Raw genomic sequence first — 22,107 nt, forward strand, 5'->3', positions numbered from 1 at the left:
ATGAAGAGACTGAGGGCAATGTACCAAAGTTTGCTTATGATACCAAGTTAGGTGGGAAGGCAAGCTGTAGGGAGGACACAGAGAGGCTGCAAAGAGATATAGATAGGTTAAGTGAGTTGGCAACAAGATGGCAGATAGAGTATAATGTAGGGAGCATGAAGTTATTCACTTTGGTTGTAGGAATAGAAAAGGTTTCTAAAAAATAAAAAATAGAAAAGTAAGAATTTTTTTTAAAATAAGGTGTGAAACTTGTACTTACAAGTTGTACTTACTTGCTGTTTAAAGAGACTTGGGTGTGCAGGAAATACAAAAGGTTAGCATGCAGTTACAGTAAGCAATTAGGAAGGCAATTGGCATGTTGGCATTTATTGCAAGGGGACTTGGGTACAAGAATAAAGACGTTTTGCTACAATTGTACAGGGTTTTGTTGAGATCACATTAGGAATAGAGTGCAGTTTTGGTCTCAACATTTAAGAAAGAATATACTTGCATTAAGAAGGTGCAGCGAAAGTTCACTAAATTGGTCCCCAGGTTGTCATTTGAGGAGAGACTGAGTCAATTGGGCTTATATTCTCTGGAGTTCAGAAGAACGAGAGGTGATCTCATTGAAATCTACAAAATCCTGAAGTGGCTGAGAGATTGTTTACATTGGCCAGGGAACCTAAAGCACAGGGTCACAGTCTCAGGATAAAGGGCTGATGGCTTAGGACTGAGATGAGGAGAAATCACTCAGAGGGTTGTGATTCTTTGGAACTCTCCACCCCAGAGGGTTGTGGATGCTCCATCGTTGAGTATATTTAAAGCTGGGATAGAGAGATTTTAGATCTCTCAGGGAATTAAGGGATAAGGGGAGCAGGTGGGAAAATAAAGTTGAAGCCCAAGATCAGCCATGATTGCATTGAAATGGCAGAGCAGATTCGACAGACCACATGGTGTCCTCCTGCTCCTATTTCTTGTGTCTTGCACAAAACTATTTTAATTGACTGATTATTTTTTCCACAATGCCATAAACAAGGCTTTGATCTGGGCTGCACCAAGTATTTGCTGATCGGAAAGGCAGCAATGAGGCACCCTAGAATACAGTGAGGGATGTGTGTCAGCCATACTAGTGCAACTGTGAGGAGCTAAGCTATCGGGTTATTTGTTTCCAGAGCCAGATCGACATGGTTTTCAGCAAATGCACAGTGAAAAGTGTCTTTTTTTGGATCTACACTTTTGAAGCCTCCATATAACAGAGACTTTGAAGAAAAATTAGGTGAGTCATATCACTCAAAGCCTGAATCACTTTGTGTGTCAAGTGGGTTTCATACTCATTTTCCATGGTCCAAGCTGATATTAAAAGAGTACTGTAGTCTAGTGGTTATGATACTAGGCTAATAGAGTGATCCTTGACATCGACTCTGGAACAAATGAGGTCTCATAGCTTAAAGTAAAGGAAATCTACTCACCACCTAGTTTTTCCTCAAATGGCAGACTAATGTCTATCCCCAGTAATATTAGTAGAAGACACCACTACACAGTCCAGCCTCTTTGGATTGCTTGACGTGACATTAAGACATGGTTGAGTGTACTGCAGACAGCCAAGTTATGAGACCTGACAAAACTCTGGTAGTAGTGTTGAAGATCTGGACAACAGAGCCAACCTCTCCCCTTGTCAAGCTGTCCCAGTACAACAATAAACATTGTATCTACCGAACAATACAAAAAATTGCCAGGTATGTTCAATCCACATGAGCAGAATAACTCTAACCTAACAATCAGCGCCCTTATCAGCTTCTTTCCAATCATCCATGTGATACCAATTCATCAATAACCAGTGCTTAAATGCTCAGTCCTCCTTTCACCAGAATCATTTCCCTCCAGAACTCATTCCTTGACAACCTTGATAAAGAAAAGGACACAAGAGCTGAATGCCAGGAGGAGAGTTGAGAATAGCTACCCTTCAACAGCAAGGTATTCAACTTAAGAGTGGCACCAAGGATTCCTAGCAAAGCCAAGGTCAAAGGAAGTTTAAGGAAAATCGACGAGGCATACATGAAATAAAGGTAAACACACAAGGGAGGCCAGTCATCATAGTCCCAGAAGATCTCTGGAGGAATTAATCAGAAGTGTCTTTTGCCTAACCATCTTCAGCTACTTCATCCATCATAAAGATTAGGGATCGGGGTTGTTCAATGTATTTAATCGCCATTCACAACTCCTCTAATACTAATGCAAACCTTGCCAGATGATAGCAGGGTATGGATAACATCTAGGCCTGGGCTGACAAGTGGCAACTGACAATCAAACCACTGGTTAAGCAACAACTCAGTTTTAACACCCTCACCTTAGGTTTCAAATTTCTCCATAGCTTCACTCCTCCCCATCTCAGTAATCCCTTCCAGCCTTGCAACCCTCCAAGATATATGCATTCTTCCAATTCTGGACTCTTGCACATTTTGGATTTCAATCATGCCTTCAGCTGTCAAGGTCCTAAAAGGTCTGAAATCCCTTCCCTAAACCTCTCTGACTCGCTAACCATTTCCTCCTTAAAGACACTGCAGAAACCCACCTTTGACCAAGTTTTTTGTCACCTGCCTTAATATCTCCTTAGGAGGTTCCGTGTCAAATTTTGTTTTGATAATGTTCTTGTGAAGAACATTGGAATGTTTTACAAATTTAAAAAGGTGTTATATAAATACAAATTGCATAACTTAACAGATAACATCCAAATCACCAATTTTTTGACCTTCGATGGCATGACCATTATCATGTCCTCCACTTTCAAGACCTGGAAGGGGGATGGAGAAGGTGTGGGATTCTGGTCACCATTGACCAGAAACTGAATTAGACCAGCCATAACAACCTCTACCAATGAGGAGGACAATTGGGGAAATGTAATGGAATCATCATCTCCAATTCACACACCACCCTGATCTGGGCATGGTTTGCCATGTCACTATATTTTGGAATTTACTACCTACTCCCATTGTGAAAGCATCAGCACATGACTGCAGCACTTCCAGATCGCCAACACCACCTTCACAGAGCAATTAAACTTGGGAAATAAATTAGTTCTTGCCATTGTAGCCCATATTCTGATCATTTTAAAAATACATAGGGGAAGTGGGAAAGGTTTGGGCTTTGCCCAACAAAGTTTTCTTTTGTGAACAGTTTCTATAAGATGACAGATTTTTTGGAAACTGAGCCCTGTGACCTATTGTCTCTGCATCACTGAGTTGGTGCAACCCAGGTCTCACAGATAACCCCAATAATGGTATGGTAAACTACTTACTGGAGAACAAGTACCATAAAGTTGTCAATTCAGAAGGTAAAGTTCAAACATTTTCTTTGAGGATGCTGTTCCATATTGACCTTGATTACATTGAACATAAAGCAACCATTGTTTCCTGCCCTATAATAATTCCAATCTTAAACCATAATTTAGAAAGAAATTCATTTTCTCAGCAAGAATTAATGGTTGGATGCCTCTGGCACTTATTTTAAATGCTAGAATGTCCTCCCTAATATGAAGTCAAATCCAAAAACCATCACTTCCAAAAGTTAAAATGACTAAACTAATATCTGACAAATTTAATAGATGAAGTTGACATGGTTTAAAGACAATCACATAAAGAACTGTACTTTTCGGGAGGCTGTAGTGTACATAAAACAGAATGAAAATTCTATATTTGTCAGAAAGGTAGCTGTCAATATCACTAGTGATAATGATGGAGTCTGAAGCATTGAATGCAGTCAATAGCCTAAGGTGCAAATGCCAAGAATCTTGGATTTTTTAAATATAATTGCTTGATTAAAACATCACATTCATTTTGTATAAAATCTCTCCCAAAATTGAATGTTTGGATCAAAGAATAGCTGAACAGAGAATGCCCTTTGAATTCAGCTTTGGACTGCATCCAAATTCTTGGCACTGCGCAAAGATTACAACATACAGTAATTATCAATATTGCTACTATCATCCGCCAGATCAGTGATGACAGGAAAGTTATCAGCTTAAAAACAATAACAATAATATATACAAATATATTTATACATAAATAGAAATGTTACATAATAAAATGTTTGCTCTTATAGGGAGCAATTACTTTCCAATTCCTGCATGAAAGTATATATTTTTGAGAATGACTGCAGCATGCCAACATTCCAGTTGTATTTTCTGGCTAGTTTTTTTAAACTGTTGACTTATATCGAATTTTTGCTGTAGTCCGGGCAATTGCTAACTTTTCAACTAATTGGTCCAAAATTTGTTCAAACTGACTATCCCAAGAAAATATACTCCAGGTATTGAAGCAATTTTGCCAAGGGTGGAGGGAAGTGGGTTGTGGGGGCCGGGGGCAAAAAATCCTCCATTATTTCCCTCACACAGGTATCAACAAATGCTTACTGGATCAAATTTTCATCAAATACTTAATATCCGAACCTACAATGATGTTACATGCAGAAATTATTACTGCAAGATTAGAGACCCGACAACATATATTTGATCAAACAAATTACTAGCTAACAAGCCGGGAAAACAATTTTATCCCAATTTGATAGACAGAAAAGGCTACGTGGGCAACAAAAAATAAATCAGGGAGATGATCTAGATTAAACCTCTGTATAAAAGCAGGATGAGAGGGAGTCATTCAACAAGGTGGTCATGAGGTGATGCAAAACACCGACATTTACCTAGGTATTATTTTTAATCCATAAAATGATGAATTCCTGACTACGAGGAGTTAGGACATTTGCTGATGATCAAATGTATGCTAAAAATTCTTTTTAAGCTATTAAGCTTTTCTAAAAGCTATTTGAACATTAACTTATCACAAACAACTTAGATTCACTTTTACTATTTTTTAAAAATTGCTTCACTAAAACATCACATTTAATGTAGCATCACAAAGATCCTTTCCTGTCATTCAAATGGGTTTGAACCTTGCAACTTTAAACAACTGGCTGATTTGGCTGTTATATATACACCTACAAGGTAACCTTCCCTATACAGTCTTCTGGGCAAAAGATCTGATGCAAAACCTATGACCCAAATATACAATGCACATTACTCACCCAGGAATCACAAAAAGTCATTTGATTTTGTTCCATGCTAACCATTCCATGTATTGACAAACCAATACATAGAGAAAGACCGGGAGGCTGGTAGGGGGAATTGCAGCTTGGGTGCATAGTACTGTTGAGTCCAAATAGACATGAGAGTGGGACCAGCCCAGCAGCAGGTCCGAAGATTGAGCTGTAATACCATCCATCACAGTGGCTCCACAATACAATGATTCCAACCCCACAGTTCAGGCAGAATTTTGCCCTCATTGGGCGAGCTTGGCTGGGGTGGCAGGAAGCTAACTGCCGCCCATGATAGGGCTGCGACCACAATTTCATGCTGGCGAGCCAATTAAGACTTGCCAGCATGAAACATGCGCTGCCTATGTGTGAGTATGCAAGTTCACGCTTGCACAGGAAAAGCTCCCTGAGGCACAGAGTCCCTCAGGGAGATGAAGATTTAAAAAATTAAAAATAAAGAATTTTAAAATGTTAAAAAACATATCCCCTCATGTGACTCTGTCACATGGGCAGGGACATGTTATTGATGAAATGCTAATACTTTTATTTAATTTTTAATTGCTGTTGGAAACCTCATCCTGCCCGTGGATGAGGTTTGCTAAAAAAATCCAAAGGCTGCCCGCCAGCCGTAAGGTTGGGCAGGCAGCAAAAAAATTAATCCAATTGGTACTTTAATGGATTTAATAGGCCTGTTAATTGTCGGCATGTCTGCCGACCGAAATGTTGCGCAAGTGCGCGATGACATCCAACATCATTGTGCATCATTTTACACTCGTTTGGGTCAGGCAAAAAATTCTGGCCTGTGTCTCCAAACTGTGCATTAAATTGGAATATATACAATATATACAATGTGTACTCACACATATCAACAGGAGGGACAAAATTCTAAGAAAAAAATAGTTTGTTTTTTTTGAAACAAATCTCTTTTTTGTTGCCTACCATTGTAAATTAACTGAGCTTTCAAAACCATTATTAATGTGATTACAGGCACACAAATTTAGATTGTTAGATGTAAACACAGTCGGCTCCATTAAATCATTCCCCATACTCATTCCTAATAACCTTTTTGCTTAAGACTGGCAAAATAACAGAGGTGTTATGCTATGACCATTTTGTTGAACTAAAACTTACCACTTCATTTTATCATTTGGCCCAGATGAGAAAGTTGAACTCTTTAACACTTCACCCATTTCTTCTCGACAAAAGCTAAAGTTATTGATGGTCCACATGTAGGAGAACTTTACCACTTTTACCTAAATATTAACCAGAAAAGGAATTGGATGAAAAGAAGAAGAAATAAAAGGACTCAATCAAGAACATACAGACCGAAACTGGATCGTTAAAAGGAGATTGCCCAGAAAGTGAACAGTGATATCTCAAACAAAAGTGAAAAAAGGGCACAATTCCACTGTTCCCGATTACTATTTAATTTTCACAAAAAAGCTTTCTCTAATAAATGCAGAGAGCATCCTGATGTGTCAAGCAGAGCCCCACCTAGAATTTCCCAGCACTGACAAAAAGCTTGCAGGACATTATAAGCCTACAAGAAACTCAGCAAAACCTGGGAACAAATGCTTGCAAAATATTAATTGGTAGTTTGCTTCAAATAAATGCTAATTCACACAGCATGAAGGAAAACTAACACTCCTCCCAAAAGGCCACAATGAAATATGGAGGTTGAAACTTTTCAGGTTATCTGCAATTCAATCAGCTTGAGAGGGTCACTTGAACTTTAAAGTTTAAGAAAAATAAAAAGGGAAATAAATGGATTTTAGCAATAATAAAATGATTAGGACAACTGGTTGGTCAGAAAACATGACAACTTGCTAAAGAAGGGTTGGAATCAGGATAGCCTATGAAAAAAATTACCAGTTTGGGATCTATGTGCCTGTTACCACTAGAAAAAACACATTTTTGAACAAAATTCAACCTGCATAACTAGCCCACAATTGTCACTGCAGGTTACAATTACTACAAATGCAACTTATCTTTAGAGAGATTTAGAGAGCTGTGATGATGACTTTTAGAAAGCATAAACATCTATTTGTCAAAAAATTCTCATACTTTATACTGTTTACCTCCAAGGTAACACAAGAGACTGAATGAAAACCGAGCACAGCAGGTTTCTTGAATGCATGTAAAAGAAAATTCTACAAAAATGTTAACCAAAACATTGACCTGTTTTTGTATAACATACACAGGACTAATGAATTTAACAATGCAAGTTGTGGACACTGAAAAATTAATTACAGAACAGAAGCAGGTGTCCCATGATATTGGTCACAAGTAGTCTGGAATATGGAGTGCAGTTCTAAGTTTACAGTATCCTAAATGTTACAGTAATTCTCATTGCTGCAACACAACATTTACTTAAGCAATAAATCACTGGCTGACAAGTTAATGGTAAACACCTTAATTAAGGTATAACATAGAGGTATAATATTTGTAGCACACTTCATAAAACTTGCTGAACTAGCAAGTGGTATTTTCATTCTGGACTGCTCAATGTCACCAGAAGGAGGACACGACTAATATAGAATGAGTGGTTGAGCCGAACAAACTCATAAAAATATAAGAAATAGGAGCGGGAGTAGGCCATCTGGCCTTTTGAGCCTATTCTGCTATTCAATAGAATTATGGGTGATCTTCTACCTCAACTCCACCTTTCAACACTGTCCCCACATCTCTTAATTCCTTAGTACCAAAAAAACTATTAATCTCTGCCTTGAAGATACTCAATAACTGAGCATCCATAGACCTAGGGGGTAGAGCATTCCAAAGATTCACAATGCTTTGAATGAAGAAATTTCTCATCTCAGTTCTAATGGTAAACCCCTTATTCTGAGACTGTGATTTCATGTTCTAGATTCCCAGCCCGAGGAAACATTTTCCCAGAATCTACCTTGTTAAGCCACTTCGTTTTATACTTTTCAATTAGATCACCTAATTTTTCTAGCGATTGTAGGCCTTGTCAATTCAATCTCTCCTCATAGGATAATCCCCTCATCCCAAGAGCCAGTCTAGAGAACCTTCCTTGCCTCCCTCTCGGGCAAGTATGCCCTTCCTTAGGTAAGGAGAGCAAAACTGTGCCCAGTGCTCCAGATGTGACCTCACCAATGCTCTGTATAATTGTAGTAAGACTTCTTTACTCCTTTACTCTAACCCCTTTGTAATTTGTCTTCCTAATTGCTTGCTGTACCTGCTTGTCACCTTTGAGGTTCATTAACAAAGACACCCTGGTCCCTCTGAATGGAAATGTTCCCCAGTCTCATTGAAATGTATCCTGCTTTTTAAAAAAAATACCTTCCCTACCATAGTGAATAACTTCACACTGTATTCCTTCTGCCAGTTTTCGCCCACTCACCCAACCGGTTTATATCTGATCGGCAGCCCTCCTTCTGTTCTCCTCACTACTTACATCTCCAACAAACTTAGTATCATCGGCAAACTTGGTCACTTTACACTCACTCTTCTCATCTAAGTCATTAATATGGATTATAAATAGTTGAGGCGTAAGTACTGGTCCTTGCAATACCCTGCTTATAGCCTGCCAATTCGAAATTCCTACTCTGTTTTCTGTCCATTAACCAATTCTCAATTCATGTTAATATATTACCCCAAATCCATGAGTTCTAGCTGTATGTAATAATCTCTGGAGTGGTGCCTTAAGGAATGATTTTTGAAAATCCAAATACACTACATCTTTTGGTTCCCTCTCATCCACTGTACTAGTTACATCCTAAAAAAACTCTTAATAGGTTAAACTCCATTGGAGAATGAGGTAGTCTTAGTGAAACAGGTAAAATCTTGAGAGAACTTGATGGGGTGGATGCTGAGAGGATGTTTCCCCTTACGGGAGAGACTAGAATGAGGGAACACAGTTTAAAAGTAAGAAGTCTTCATTTAAGGCGGAGATGAGAATTTTTTTCTCCTCTCAGAGGGTTGTTAATCTGTGGAATTCTTCCCCAGAGTGCAGTGGAGGCAGGGTCATTGAATATTTTTAAGGCCGAGTTAGATAAATTCCTGATTGACAAGGGAGCCAAAGGGTAAGGGGGGTAGATAGCAAAGGAGAGCTGAGACTACAATCAGATCGCTCATGATCTTATCAAATGGTAGAGCAGGCTCAAGGGGGCCAAATGGCCTACTCCTGCTCCTAATTCGCATGTATGTATGTTGTCAAAAATGATTTACCTTTCATAAATTGTATTGACTCTGCTTAATCGTATTATGATTTCATAAGTGCCCCGTTACCAAGTTTACCTCCTTCTAATAATAGATTGTAACACTTTACTTACAAATGGTGTGAGGCCAATAATTCCTGTTTTCAGTCTCATCTTTTGTTAGTTGGGTTATGTTTGTTACTTTCCAATCCTTGGGAACTATTCTAGAATCTAAGCAATTCTGGAAGATCAAAACCAATACATCCACTATTCTCTACAGCTACCTCTTAAAATCCTAGGATGCAGGTCATCAGTTTCAGGATATTTACCACCACTTAATCCCATTAATTTCTCCAGTACTATTTCTTTACTGATACTGGTTTCTTTAAGTTCCCATTATCACTAGACACTTGGTTCCTCATCATTTCCGATGTTTTTTTGTTTGTTTCACCACGAAGACTGATAAAAAATAAGTATTTGTTTAATGTCTCTTCAATTTCCTTACACTCCATTATAATTTTACCTCCTTTGGCCTTTAATGGGCACATGCTTACTTTTACCAATCCTCCTAGGTTGAGTGCTTAAGCCTCTGGTTTTCTCTTAATTTGAAGGTTTCCAATTTTGTAATTCACTGGTCATAGATCTTTCATCCTCACGTTGCATCAAAATAAACTTAAAGTATAATTGCCAGCATGCTCCTCACTCAAATTCAGACTGAGGAAATCAGTGCCTTTCAGTGTTGTGAAATCCAACAATTCTGAATTAACACATGCTCTGAGAAATAAATGGCCTGGACCCTAGAGATTACTTGCACAAACCATTATCCCCTTTTACATCATGGATTACGTTGATATGACCAGCCCAACAAGTCTTTGACCAGAATATTGCTGTTGGCATGCGGGAGTGGGCATGACACGCCAACACGCAAAATGACGTGTGATGACATTGGGTGTGCATCCCGACATCATCATGCGTCATTTAGATATTTCGGTCAGCGGGCACACGCCAAAGGCGACCGTGCGCCTGCTGAACTGTCAAAGGCCTATTAAGGTAATTAGGAAATTAATTTAGCAAGTTAACAGCGCAGCCTGTCCAACCTTAGGGTTGGTGGGTAGGCAAAGAGTCCAAGCGGCCTTCGCGTTTTTCAGGAAACCTCATCCGCGGGCAAAATGAGGTTTCCTGAAAGTTTAATAAAATAATTAAATAAATTTGCGAGATGCACAAACATGTCCCAGCTCATGTGACACTGTCCTATGAGGAGGCATGTTTAAATAATTTTTCAAATCAGTTATTCAAAATATACATTCCCAACTTAATCTCCCTGAGGCAGCTCTGTGCCTCAGGGAGATCGCTGTGCTCTTTTGCACACATGCGTGAAAGAGTGCAGGCCCCGACTCTCCCCACTCCCCCCGCCTGCACAAGTAGCGCTGAGCGCTGGGCAGGCCAATTGATGTAAAGTGGTGGCATGCAGCCGATCGGCTCCACGCCCGCTCCCGCCTGACTTGGGAAGTTTCTGGCCTTTGTCTCAGCGCTTGGGTTTGTCTATGCTTCACCATCACAGTTTCTTCCTTTTACATCCATCTGGGCTACTTCACACCTCTTAGGCCTTGTTTGTGGTTGAGGGACAAAGGTTCTAACTGTTTTTTTTACCCTGACCAGAGGTCCCAGGATTACTCCCAATATTGAAATCCACTTCAGTCATGATGTCTGGTTTCAATATGTCCACTAATGGCTCAAAACTTTGTTATCAGACTCCTGGTATCAAAAGAGAGAATTCAATGCATGACTTAGTGAATTCAGGGCCTAATGATTCAAGCAAAAACTGATCTGTAGCAATTTCGCCTGACAATGATACAAGGCTGCAAATTAGGTTTATTTTCTAAGAGATGTTAAAACATTAACTTGTTGAGGTCAGTAACAAAGGGTGTTGCCCTAAAAGGCTGAATGGGAGGCCAGTGAGTAGCTCTACATTGGTTTTGCCTGTCCCTCAGCAGTAACCACACAAGGTTCTCGATCACTGGCACAGCCTTGGATATTGGAATCATCTGCTTAGCAATTGCCATGTTTCCCTAGTAATTCTGTTCAACCTCTCTGATGAGAAAAATGAGTGATCACCCCAATAAGTCTTGAATTCTAGGCCAATGTACATCTGCTTGTGCGCGCATCTAGGAATCCCCGATTTATACATGCAGGAAATTCAATGTCTTAGGCTTACATGTTATTCTGTCTCTCTGCATGCCCACCTGGCATATAAAGTAAGATAATTCCAATTTTTAAAGCCAAAAGTAAACTCCATATTGCATCGTTCAAATCTGTTGTTCATTTCTTCCAGAGAAACCAGGCATGTACAATACCTGTGTGTAACACCAACTCTCTGCCACAGGTCCACTAGACATCTCTCCAGGTGGAGGGGGAGTTGGCACCCTTGACATCGCCAGCTTCTCTGCCGTTTTGAATCTAGATGCCACAGGGAACTTCAGGGCTTCTCCTGCAGTGAAACACAATTAAATCACCAACTTCTAAGTGGACAATTTGTAGGGTGAGAATATATCTTCAAGTTAAAATTCTAAGCAATTTAATTTCTAAATTGTATAAATTACTCCATATTAAAGTTGCAGCAATTAACAAGTACAGAAACAGTATTAGGTCAGAGCCACATTTAGTTCTCATAAACACATGTTATAAACCACTGTATTCATTTCAATTCTCCATTTACAACATTTGCCCCTCATACATTGGTTCTGGAGAGAAGCATCTGAGAATGCAGAAATCAAACATTGATTTTCAATGCAGCAGGCCCAATTAATCAAATGCGACTTCTTTTGAATACGGCTCTATGGTGGTCAATACCTTCCATAATTATGGGGCAAGCAACCAGCAGTCACTTTTAAGCACTAAGATAAAAGCAAAATACTGCGCATGCTGGAAATTTGAAACAAAAACAAAAATTGCTAGAAAAACTCAGCAGGTCTGACAGCATCTGTCGGGGAGAAAGACAGAACTAACGTTTCGAGTTCGTATGACTCTTCTTCAGAACTAACGGGAAGTAAAAATGGAGTGAAATGTATACTGTTTAAGGTGGGGTGGGACAGGTGAAGCTGGATAGAGGGTCAGTGATAGGTGGAGGCAAAGGAGAGATTGCAAAAGATGTCATAAACAAAAGGTCGAAGGGGCGTTGATGGTGGTGATACTGGCTAAAGGAGGTGCTAATGGTGACATTAAGAGTAGAAAGCAGGATGAGCAATTGACAGATGGCCCTAGTGGGGGTGGGGTGGGGAGAGGGGATTGTGTGGGAGAAAAGATCGAAATAGGCTAAAAGGTGGGGATAAAACAATGAATGCAAATACATTTTTAAAATAATAATAATAGAAATAGGTGGGAAAAAATATATATATTTATGAAATTAAAAAATAAATATTGGGAAAAGGGGATCAAAAAGGTGTGAGGATGGAGGAGAGAGCTCATGGTCTGAAGTTGTTGAACTCAATGTTAAGTCCGGAAGGCTGTACAGTGCCTAATCGGAAGATGAGCTGCTGTTCCTCCAGTTTGTGTTGAGTTTCAGTGGAACATTGCAGCAGGCCAAGGACGGACATGTGGGAATGAGAGCAGGGTGGTGTGTTGAAATGGCAAGCGACAGGAAGGGTCTGGGTTATGCTTGTGGACAGACTGAAGATGTTCTGCAAAGCAGTCACCCAGTCTGCGTTTGATGTCTCCAACGTGGAGGAGACCGCAAATGGAGCAGCAAATGCAGTAGACTAAATTGAGCGAAGTGCACACTTGAAAGCAGTGTTTGGGCCCTTGGATGGTGAGGTGGGGGTTGGTGGGGGGTGTAAAGGGACAGGTATTGCACTTTCTGCAATTGCATGGGAAGGTGCCATGGGAGGGGTTGAGGTGTGGGGGTCTTTGTTTGGGCCTCTGCATTCAAGGGATCATCCTCCGCCATTTCCGCCAACTCCAGGATGATGCCTCCACCAAACACATCTTCCCTTCACCACCAACTGTTGGCATTCTGCAGGGACCATTCCCTCCAGGGCACCCTGGTCCACTCATCCAGCGCCTCAAGCCTCTCCCACAGCACCTTCCCATGCAATCTCAGAAGGTGTAACACCTGCCCCTTTACTTTCCCCCCTCCTCACCGTCCAAGGCCCAAACACTCCTTTCAAGTGAAGCAGCAGTTCACTTGCACTTCCCTCAATTTAGTCTACTGCATTTGCTGCTCCCAATGCGGTCTCCTCTACATTGGAGACACCAAATGCAGACTGGGTGACTGCTTTGCAGAACACCTTCGGTCTGTCCACAAGCATAACCCAGACCCTTCCTGTCCCTTGCCATTTCAACACACCACCTTGCTCTCATTCCCACATGTCCGTCCTTGGCCTGCCGCAATGTTCCACTGAAACTTAACACAGACTGGAGGAACAGCAGCTCATCTTCCGATTAGGCACTTTACAGTCTTCCGGACTTAACATTGAGTTCAATAACTTCAGATCATGAGCTCTCTCCTCCATCTTCACACCTTTTTGATCCCCTTTTTCCAATATTTATTTTTTAATTTTTATATACACATAATATATATATAAAATATATATTTCCCACCTTTTTCTATTATTATTATTTTAAAACGTATTTGCATTCATTGTTTTATCCCCAACTTTTAGCCTATTTCGATCTTTTCTCCCACACTGTCCCCTCCCCCCACCCCACCCCGACTAGGGCCATCAGTCACTTGCTCATCCTGCTTTCTACTTAATGTCACCATTAGCACCTCCCTTAGCCAGTATCACCACCACCAACTTTTGTTTATGATATCTTTTGCAATCTCTCCTTTGCCTCTGCCTATCACTGGCCTTCTATCCAGCTTCACTTGTCCCACCCCCCTTAAAAACAGTATATATTTCACTCCAATTTTACTTCTCTTTAGTTCTGAAGAAGAGTCATACAGACTCGAAACGTTAACTCTGTCTTTCTCTCCACAGATGCTGTCAGACCTGCTGAGTTTTTTCAGCAAATTTTATTTGTGTGTCATTTTTAAACAGGCATCTAAACCCAGATGCACCATTGCTGACCCTGATCTTGTCCTTTCTAGACATTGATAATTCATATTTTGCTGTCAAGGTCACAAGACAACAATCAGAAGAATGAAATCTAGCTCATTTTCCATAAGCAAGGATACCAAGACCAATTGCTGCAGCATTCTCGCTGTATTGGCTGAGATCAATTAGTTTAGGGTAGTGCAGGAATCAAACCTTGGAATATATACATAGTTCAAGTGTTCACTGATGAATTAACTGAGCCATTAGGTGCACATTGTTTTTTATGCATTTATACTGTGGAAGCCCAACTGTCCACCATGACTTCACTATTTTTATTTGCAGACCAGGTGATGCAAGATGTGGTCAGAAACTTTGACCATTAGAAGTATTGTACAAATTAAACAAGAGCACAGTATTGCAAAAATTAACTGGAATACACCAACTCCACTTATCTCTTTGTTCCATATCCCTCAATACCCTTACCTAACAAAAAAACCATCAGTCTTGAAAATTCCCAATTGATGCAATAGCAATGATGTTTTTTGGGAGCAAAGTCTGATTTTCACTATCCTTGGTACGCAAAAGTGCATCCTAATTTCACTCATAAATGGGTAGCTTTAGTTTTAAGATAATGCTCCATTGCTCTCGATTCCTCCACCAGAGGAAATACTTTCTCTGTAACTACCCTATCAAATTCCTTGAGGGAAATACAAGCCAGGTTTACAAAACCTGTCATCATAGTTTAACTTCAGTAGTATTATTCTACAGAATCTGCACCCTACCATTCCTAAGACAAATATATCTTTCCTGAGGTTCAGTGCCCAAACTTGAATGCAGTATTCCAGATGGATTCTGACGAAGGCTGTATATCACACAAGCATCACGTTTTCTCTTTTGAATTTGTAGTTCCTCAAGATAGCCTTCTTGATTACTTTTTGTGCCCTTTTATGCAGATGGACACCTAAATCCTTTTGCTCCTCCACAGCTCCTAATCTCTCACCCTTTAGAAAATATTCCAATCTGTCTTTCTCAGATCGAGTGTGGGGAACAAAGAGAATTGAAGAGATGTTAGTGCAGTGCAGTGGATTTCCCACAGAATAATGGGTATACTAATAACACAGCAACTGACTGTTAATCCTGTTTAGATTTAAGATTTATAGAGGCATGGCAGGGCATCTTGTTCAAGTGAAGTGCACATCCTTGGGATCTACAGGAAGCATAAGTAGCCTAAATGTAAACAAAACTGGGCAAGAGAGCATAGAAAATAATAAAGTAAGGGAGGAGGTAAGGGAATGAATGGAGTTATAGAACAGATGCCTAAAAAGATGGTTAAACATTATGATAAATACTTTTTTAAAACAAGTTAAAATGTCTGTACAGCAATGCCTGTAATAAAACAGGAATTGGAGGCAATCATATGTTGGGAGGAACCAGACATTGCAGGGGTCACTGAGGCATGGCTACAGAAAAATCAGGAATGGGAATTAAACATTGCAAGGTACAACATGATCAGAAACGATATAGTGGAAAAAAGTGAGGTGGAGTAGTTGTACCTATTAGGGAAGCAGAATGGCAACAGAAAAAAGGGACACAAATATTAGCAAGACAAAATCAAACCCAGATGGATAGAGATAAGAGATAATAAAGGATCAATCACACTAATGGATACATCATCTAATGGTGGAATGGAGGTGGAAAAAGAAATAGGTGCATACATACAAACAAATTAGGGAATTGAGTAAAAATCAAAGAATAGTGACCATGGGGGATTTCATCTGCCCCATTAAGAAGTGGCCAGAAGAGACAGGTAAAGGAGATAAAGGAATAGAGTTCCTACAATGTGTACAGGAGTCCTTTCTAACCCAAAATGTCAAATGTCCAACAAGGGGAGATACCCTATTGGAACCAGTAATGGGGAATGAACCAAAGCAGATAAGGGAAGTAAAAAGTACAGAAAACATCAAGGCAACAGTGACCATAATATATGCTTTAAGTTAATGATAGAGAAGGACTTAAGAAAGATGAAAATCAGGTAAAGCTGATTGAAGGGCTGAGAATGAAACTTGAGAAAATTAAATGGGCAACAGTATTGGCAAACGACTATGAAAAATTTTTTAACAGTTCAACAGAGCACAGGGAGAATATATTCTACAAACAGGAAAAAACAAACTAAACACTAGTGAGGCTCCCTGGATGAATAAAGACATATGGGAAAAAAAACAATTAGGAAGGCAAAGAAGGACAATGAAATGAAATTATTCAGGAACATAATCAAAATAGTAAAATATTCATAGATCAATCAATAAAAAAATGCCTGGAATGGGAATAGGACCATTAAGGGATAGACAGGATAATACCACAGGCAACGATAGATGGCAGAAATATTAAATAATTATTTTGCCTCAGTATCTACCTGGGAGATAGAACAGGCAGACATAACATTGAATGATGAGATGAGCAATGAGATAAGTGCACTTTAAATAAAAGGGATCTATTGAATAAACTAAACAAACTCAAAGAGGATAAAGTCCCTAGTCCAGATGAATTGTATCCATGTATTGTAAAAGAATCTAAGGAAACGATAGATAGAAGAGGCATTATTCCACATATTTATAATTCATTAGAAAATGGTGTAACACCAGAGGACTGGTTGATAGCTAATGTTTAAGGTGCACAGAGAACATGTCCATGGAATTATAGATCAGTCAGTTTAATATCGGTGGTAGGAAAAATAATGGAGTCCCTATTAAAGGATATTTAGAAACAAAATATAATAATGAGTAGTCAGCATGGATTTCAAAACGGAAAGTCTTGTTTCACTAACCTTTGATTTTTTTAAGGAGGTGTCAAAGAGAAGAGACAATGGTAATGTAGTTGGTGTGGTGTATCTGAATTTTCAAAAGGCTTCCAGTAAGGTACCCCATAACAGACCTAATGAACAAGGTCACAGAATTTGCAGTCAGGGGACAAGTGGCAGAATGGATTGCTAGCTGGCTTCAAGATAGAAAGCAGTGAGTGGTAACAATTTGGTCTTTGGAATCAAAAACACAATTTCTACATTTGCGGATGACACTAAATTAGGGTGATAGTCAATACTGAGGACAACTGCAACAAATTACCAGAGAACATTAGTAAATTTGCAGCATGAGTAAATAATTGGCAAATGAAGTTCAACACAGATAAATATGAGATAGTACATTTTAATAGTAAGAATAGGGAGGTTACTTATTTCTTGGAAGGTGAGAGTCTAGGTAGGATAATTGAAATACCCCAATCACTAAAAGTTGACACAGTTTAGCAAGGCCATAAAAATGCAAGGTAAGCACTAGGCTTTAATTATAGTGGGAGAAAATTGAGAAGTAGGGAAGTTATGCTAAGCTTGTATCAAACCTTGGTTGCACTCACTTTGAGAACTGTGTGCAGTTCGGGTTGCCATATTGTAATAAGCATACAGAGGCACTGGAGAGGGTGCAGAGAAGATTTACATGGATGATATCAAAAATGCTTGGGTTTACATATCAGGAAACAATTGACTGGCAGGGTCCCTTCTCTCCTGCAAAAGGGCTGCAGGGTGATCTAAGAGAGAGATGTTTAAAATTATGATAGCGTGTGGAGTGGGCTGACAGACAGACAACACTGAACAGAGGGTGTGCATTGGGCAGGAGACATGCTGAGCCAGAGACAGCTCAATCCAGTCCAAAAGTGGATAAATCCACATGCCCAGATGAGATGTATCCCAGGCTGTTGAGGGAGGCAAGGGAAGAGATATCAGGGGTCCTGGCAGTAATTTTCAAATCCTCTCTGGCCACGGATGGGGTGCAGGGGACTGGAGGGCTGCTAATGTTGTCCCATTATTAAAAAAGGGGTCTCATTATCAAAAAAGGAAGTTTTAGCTCAGGAAATTACAGGCCAGTCAGTCTAACCTTGGTGGTGGGGAAGTTACTAGAAAAGAATTCGGAGGGACAGAATATATCTGCACTCAAACATGGATTAATCAAGGATAGTCAGCGTGGATTTGTTAAGGGCAGGTGATGTTTGACAAACGTGAACAATTTTTTTGAGAAGGTAACCAGGAGTATTGATGAGGGCAATGCATTTGATGTGATCTACATGGACCTTAGCAAGGCTTTTAATAAGGTCCCTCATGGCAGACTGGTCAAGAAAGTAAGAGCCCATGTGATCCAAGGCAAAGTGGCATGTTGGATTCAAAATTGGTTGAGAGGCAAGAAGCAGAGGGATGTTTCCGTGACTGGGAGTCTATTTCCAATGGGGTTCCACAGGGCTCGGTGCTGGGGCCCTTGCTGTTTGTGCTGATTTGGACTTAAATATAGGGGGCATGATCAAGAAATTTCCAGTTTGCACGAAAATTGGTAGGATGGTAAATAGAGGAGGATAGCTGTAAACAGCAGGATATCATCAATGGACTGGTCAGGTGGGCAGAGCAGTGCCAAATAGAATTCAACCCGGAAAAGTGTGTGGTAATGCACTTGAGGAGGGTTAACAAGGCAAGGGATAACACTATAAATGGTAGGACCCTGGAAAGTACTGAAGATCTGAGGGATCTCGGTGCCCATATCCATAGATCCCTGAAGGTAGCAGGGCAGGTAGATAAGGTGGTTAAGAAGGCATAAGGGATACTTGCCTTTATTTGCCGAGGTATAGAATACAAGAGCAGGGAGGGTATGTTGGAACTGTATAAAACTCTAGTCAGGCCATGACTGGAGTACTATGTGCAGCTCTGGTCACCACATTATAGGAAGGATGTGATTGCACTGCAGGGTGCGCAGAGATTTACCAAGATGCGACCTGGGCTGGAGGGTCTGAGCTATGAGGAAAGATTGGATAGGCTGGGGTTGTTTTCTTTGAAGCAGCAAAGGTTGAGAGGGGACCTGATAGAGGTGTATAAGATTATGAGGGCATAGATAGGGTGGATAGGAAGGCACTTTTTCCATTAATGGATGGCTCAGTAACTAAGGGGCATAGATTTAAGGTAAGAGGTAAAAGGCTAAGAGGGGAGTTGAGAAATGTTCTCACCCAAAGGGTGGTGGGAATCTGGAAGTCACTGCTTGAAAGGGTGGTTGAGTCAGAAACTCTTGAAACATTTAAGAAGTATTTAGATATTCACTTGCATTGCCATAGCCTCCAGGGCTATGGGCCAAGCACAGGAAAATGGGATTAGTGTAGTCAGATCTTTGTTGACTGGTGTGGACACGATAGGCCGAATGACCTCCTTCTGTGCTATAAATGTCTATGAGTCTCAGTTCAGCCTCCTTGACAGACACACACTCCTTGTATCACCTGAGCCTGAAGAAAGCTGCAGGTGATTTAATTTTCTCCTTTCACTTACAGTGTTATTAATTTTCTTAGAGTGGATACGGAGAGAATGTTTCCTCTTGTGGGGAAGAGCATAACAAGAGGGTATCAATGTAAGATAGTCACCAAGAAACCCAATAGGGAACTCGGAAGAAACTTCTCTACATAAAGCTTAGAGGAAATGTGGAACTTGGTTGAAGCGAATAGTACAAATGCATTTCGGAACAAACTAGACAAGCATATGAGGGAGAAGGGAATAGAGGGTTACGGTGATAGATTTAGATAAGGAAAGATGGGAGGGGGCTCAAATGGAGTATGATCACCGGCATGGGCTGGTTGGGTTGAAGGCCTGTTTCTGTACCATATATTCTTTGTAATCCTGCTCCACATGGAAACTCCAGGACACTTATCATGTTCTGGACAACTACAAGTGCAGGATGTGTTGTCAGTTGGAGCAACCTCAGCAACAGCTAGCGTCACTGAGCTTCATTCAAGAGACGGAGATTTGAGGCAAGCATGGGCTGAATTTTCCGCTCAGCATGCGGGTGCGCGCCCAAGATGCTCAAGCGTGAAATAGCGAGCAATGACGTCGGGCAAGCGTCCCGACGTTGTTGCGCACTCACACAATATTTTGGTCGGTGGGCGCATGCGAGATTTGGCAGCTCGCCTGCTAACAATTAAGAGGCCTGTTAGGTCCATTAATTAACAATCAATTAACAGGGATTTTTTGCTGCCCATCTGACCTTATGGCTGGCAGACTGGCGAATGAGCCAGGCAGCCCTTGCATTTTTCAAGGAACCTCATCCAAGGGTGGGATAAGACAAACATAATTAAATTTTTAAAAATCTATGCACAGAATTTTATCTATGTACAGGTGACTCATTCTGATGCGTGGACATTTTTTCCGAATCTTAACTTCTGTCTTTATTGATTTTAAATTTGTCAGCTCCTTGAAGCAGCTTCAGGGAGCGTTCCTTCTGTGCTCCCCCGCATCCGCACTGACTTCAGTGCTTGCCCTCCTCCCGCCCCCGCCCTGGCAGCGTTGAGCTCCTCAGCACGCTTTTCACACTGCCTGGCTGTTAACTGGCCATCCCCCAGCGTGAAATTGCAGTTGGGGGACAATCACGGGCGGAAGCCCGTTCCCAGGCCCGCCGACCCGAAAAGTCTACCCCAGGTTTCTGGATGTGGTAACCCAGCAACTTCAGAGAATGCAGGCAGACAGGGAATGAGTGATCGCCAGGCATTGAGGGGGGCCAGGCAGGTTGTGCAGGAATTCCCCAAGTCCATCTCTCTCTCTCCAACTAGTGCTAATGAGAGTGCAGCCAGGGCCAAGTCCAAGGCACCATGGGTGGCTCAGCTGTCCAGGGCCAGGAGGAAGATTGGGTAAGCAATGATAAGGAATTCTATGGTTAGGGGACAAGCCAGTAGTTTCTTCAGCCACAGATGTGGTACGAAACTGGTATGTTGCCTCCCTGGCGCTAGGGTCAAGGGTGCAACTGAGTGGCTGCAGAGCACTCTGATGGGGAAGGGTGACAGCTAGCAGACATGGTCCATATTGGTATCAATAATACACACAGAAGGAGGGGTGTAGTTCTGCAGACAGGTTTTAAGAAACTAGGAAGGAGACTAGCATGCAGGACTTCAAAATCAGTAATCCCCAGGGCTGCATTTACTGCCAACGCCGCACATGCACCATTATATGCACGGATGCCATCTTTAGCAGCGCAATGTGCAGCAGGGCACATTTGCGGTCATCACTGGCCGTGAAATTGGAAATTTCACAGCTCCGGCAACATTAAGTTATTAGCACTTGTAAAACAATTTACAGACAATACAAAATATGTATGAAAACGCAGTACCCCAAGCCTAGCATTATTGATATGGTTGGGGCAACAATGCCAAGAAAAACAACTGGTGATAAAATAACTTAAATATCTAAAGATCAAAAAGCCTATCAGTAGTTTATATTATTATTTGAACTGTCATTTATCTTGGAATCACAAAAATGTGTAAACCTAACAATGGTGCAATGCAAAAATAATTTATCCCTAGTACAAAACCATAATAAATTATGATTATTCATCATTTATATAAACAACATAGATGACCATGTGGGGGGTAGGTTTAGTAAGTTTGCGGATGACACAAAGATTGGCCGGGTGGTTAACAGTGAGGTTGAGTGTCTTGGGCTACAAGAAGATATAGATGGGATGGTCAAATGGGCAGATAAGTGGCAGATGGAATTTAACCCTGAAAAGTGTGAGGTGGGATACTTTGGAAGGAGTAATTTGACAAGGAAGTATTCAATGAACAGCATGACTCTAGGAAGTTCTGAGGAACAAAGGGACTTTGGCATGTGTGTCCACAGATCTCTGACGGTGGAGGGACACGTTAGTGGGGTGGTGAAAAAGGCATACGGGACACTTGCCTTTATCAATCGAGGCACAGATTGATAAAAGTAGGGAGGTCATGTTGGAGTTGTAAAGAACCTTGGTGAGGCCACAGCTGGAGTACTGTGTGCAGTTCTGGTCGCCACA

General features: G+C 40.8%; 1 protein-coding gene across 10 annotated transcripts in view; it reads right to left on the minus strand.

Moving 5' to 3' along the window:
- Positions 1–22,107, minus strand: part of spopla (speckle type BTB/POZ protein like a) — a 234,251-nt gene that overhangs the window by 42,344 nt on the left and 169,800 nt on the right. For all 10 annotated transcript variants that reach the window (XM_041201293.1, XM_041201299.1, XM_041201292.1 and 7 more), the window contains 2 exons: positions 11,579–11,712; positions 6,196–6,317 (listed from right to left, as the gene is read on the minus strand). In XM_041201293.1, coding sequence (XP_041057227.1) covers positions 6,196–6,317; positions 11,579–11,656 — 200 coding nt within the window. In that variant the 5' untranslated portion in view covers positions 11,657–11,712. The remainder of the gene's footprint in view (positions 1–6,195; positions 6,318–11,578; positions 11,713–22,107) is intronic.

Source organism: Carcharodon carcharias, chromosome 12 (genome assembly GCF_017639515.1).
Source record: "Carcharodon carcharias isolate sCarCar2 chromosome 12, sCarCar2.pri, whole genome shotgun sequence".
In the NCBI taxonomy this organism is placed as follows: Eukaryota; Metazoa; Chordata; class Chondrichthyes; order Lamniformes; family Lamnidae; genus Carcharodon; species Carcharodon carcharias.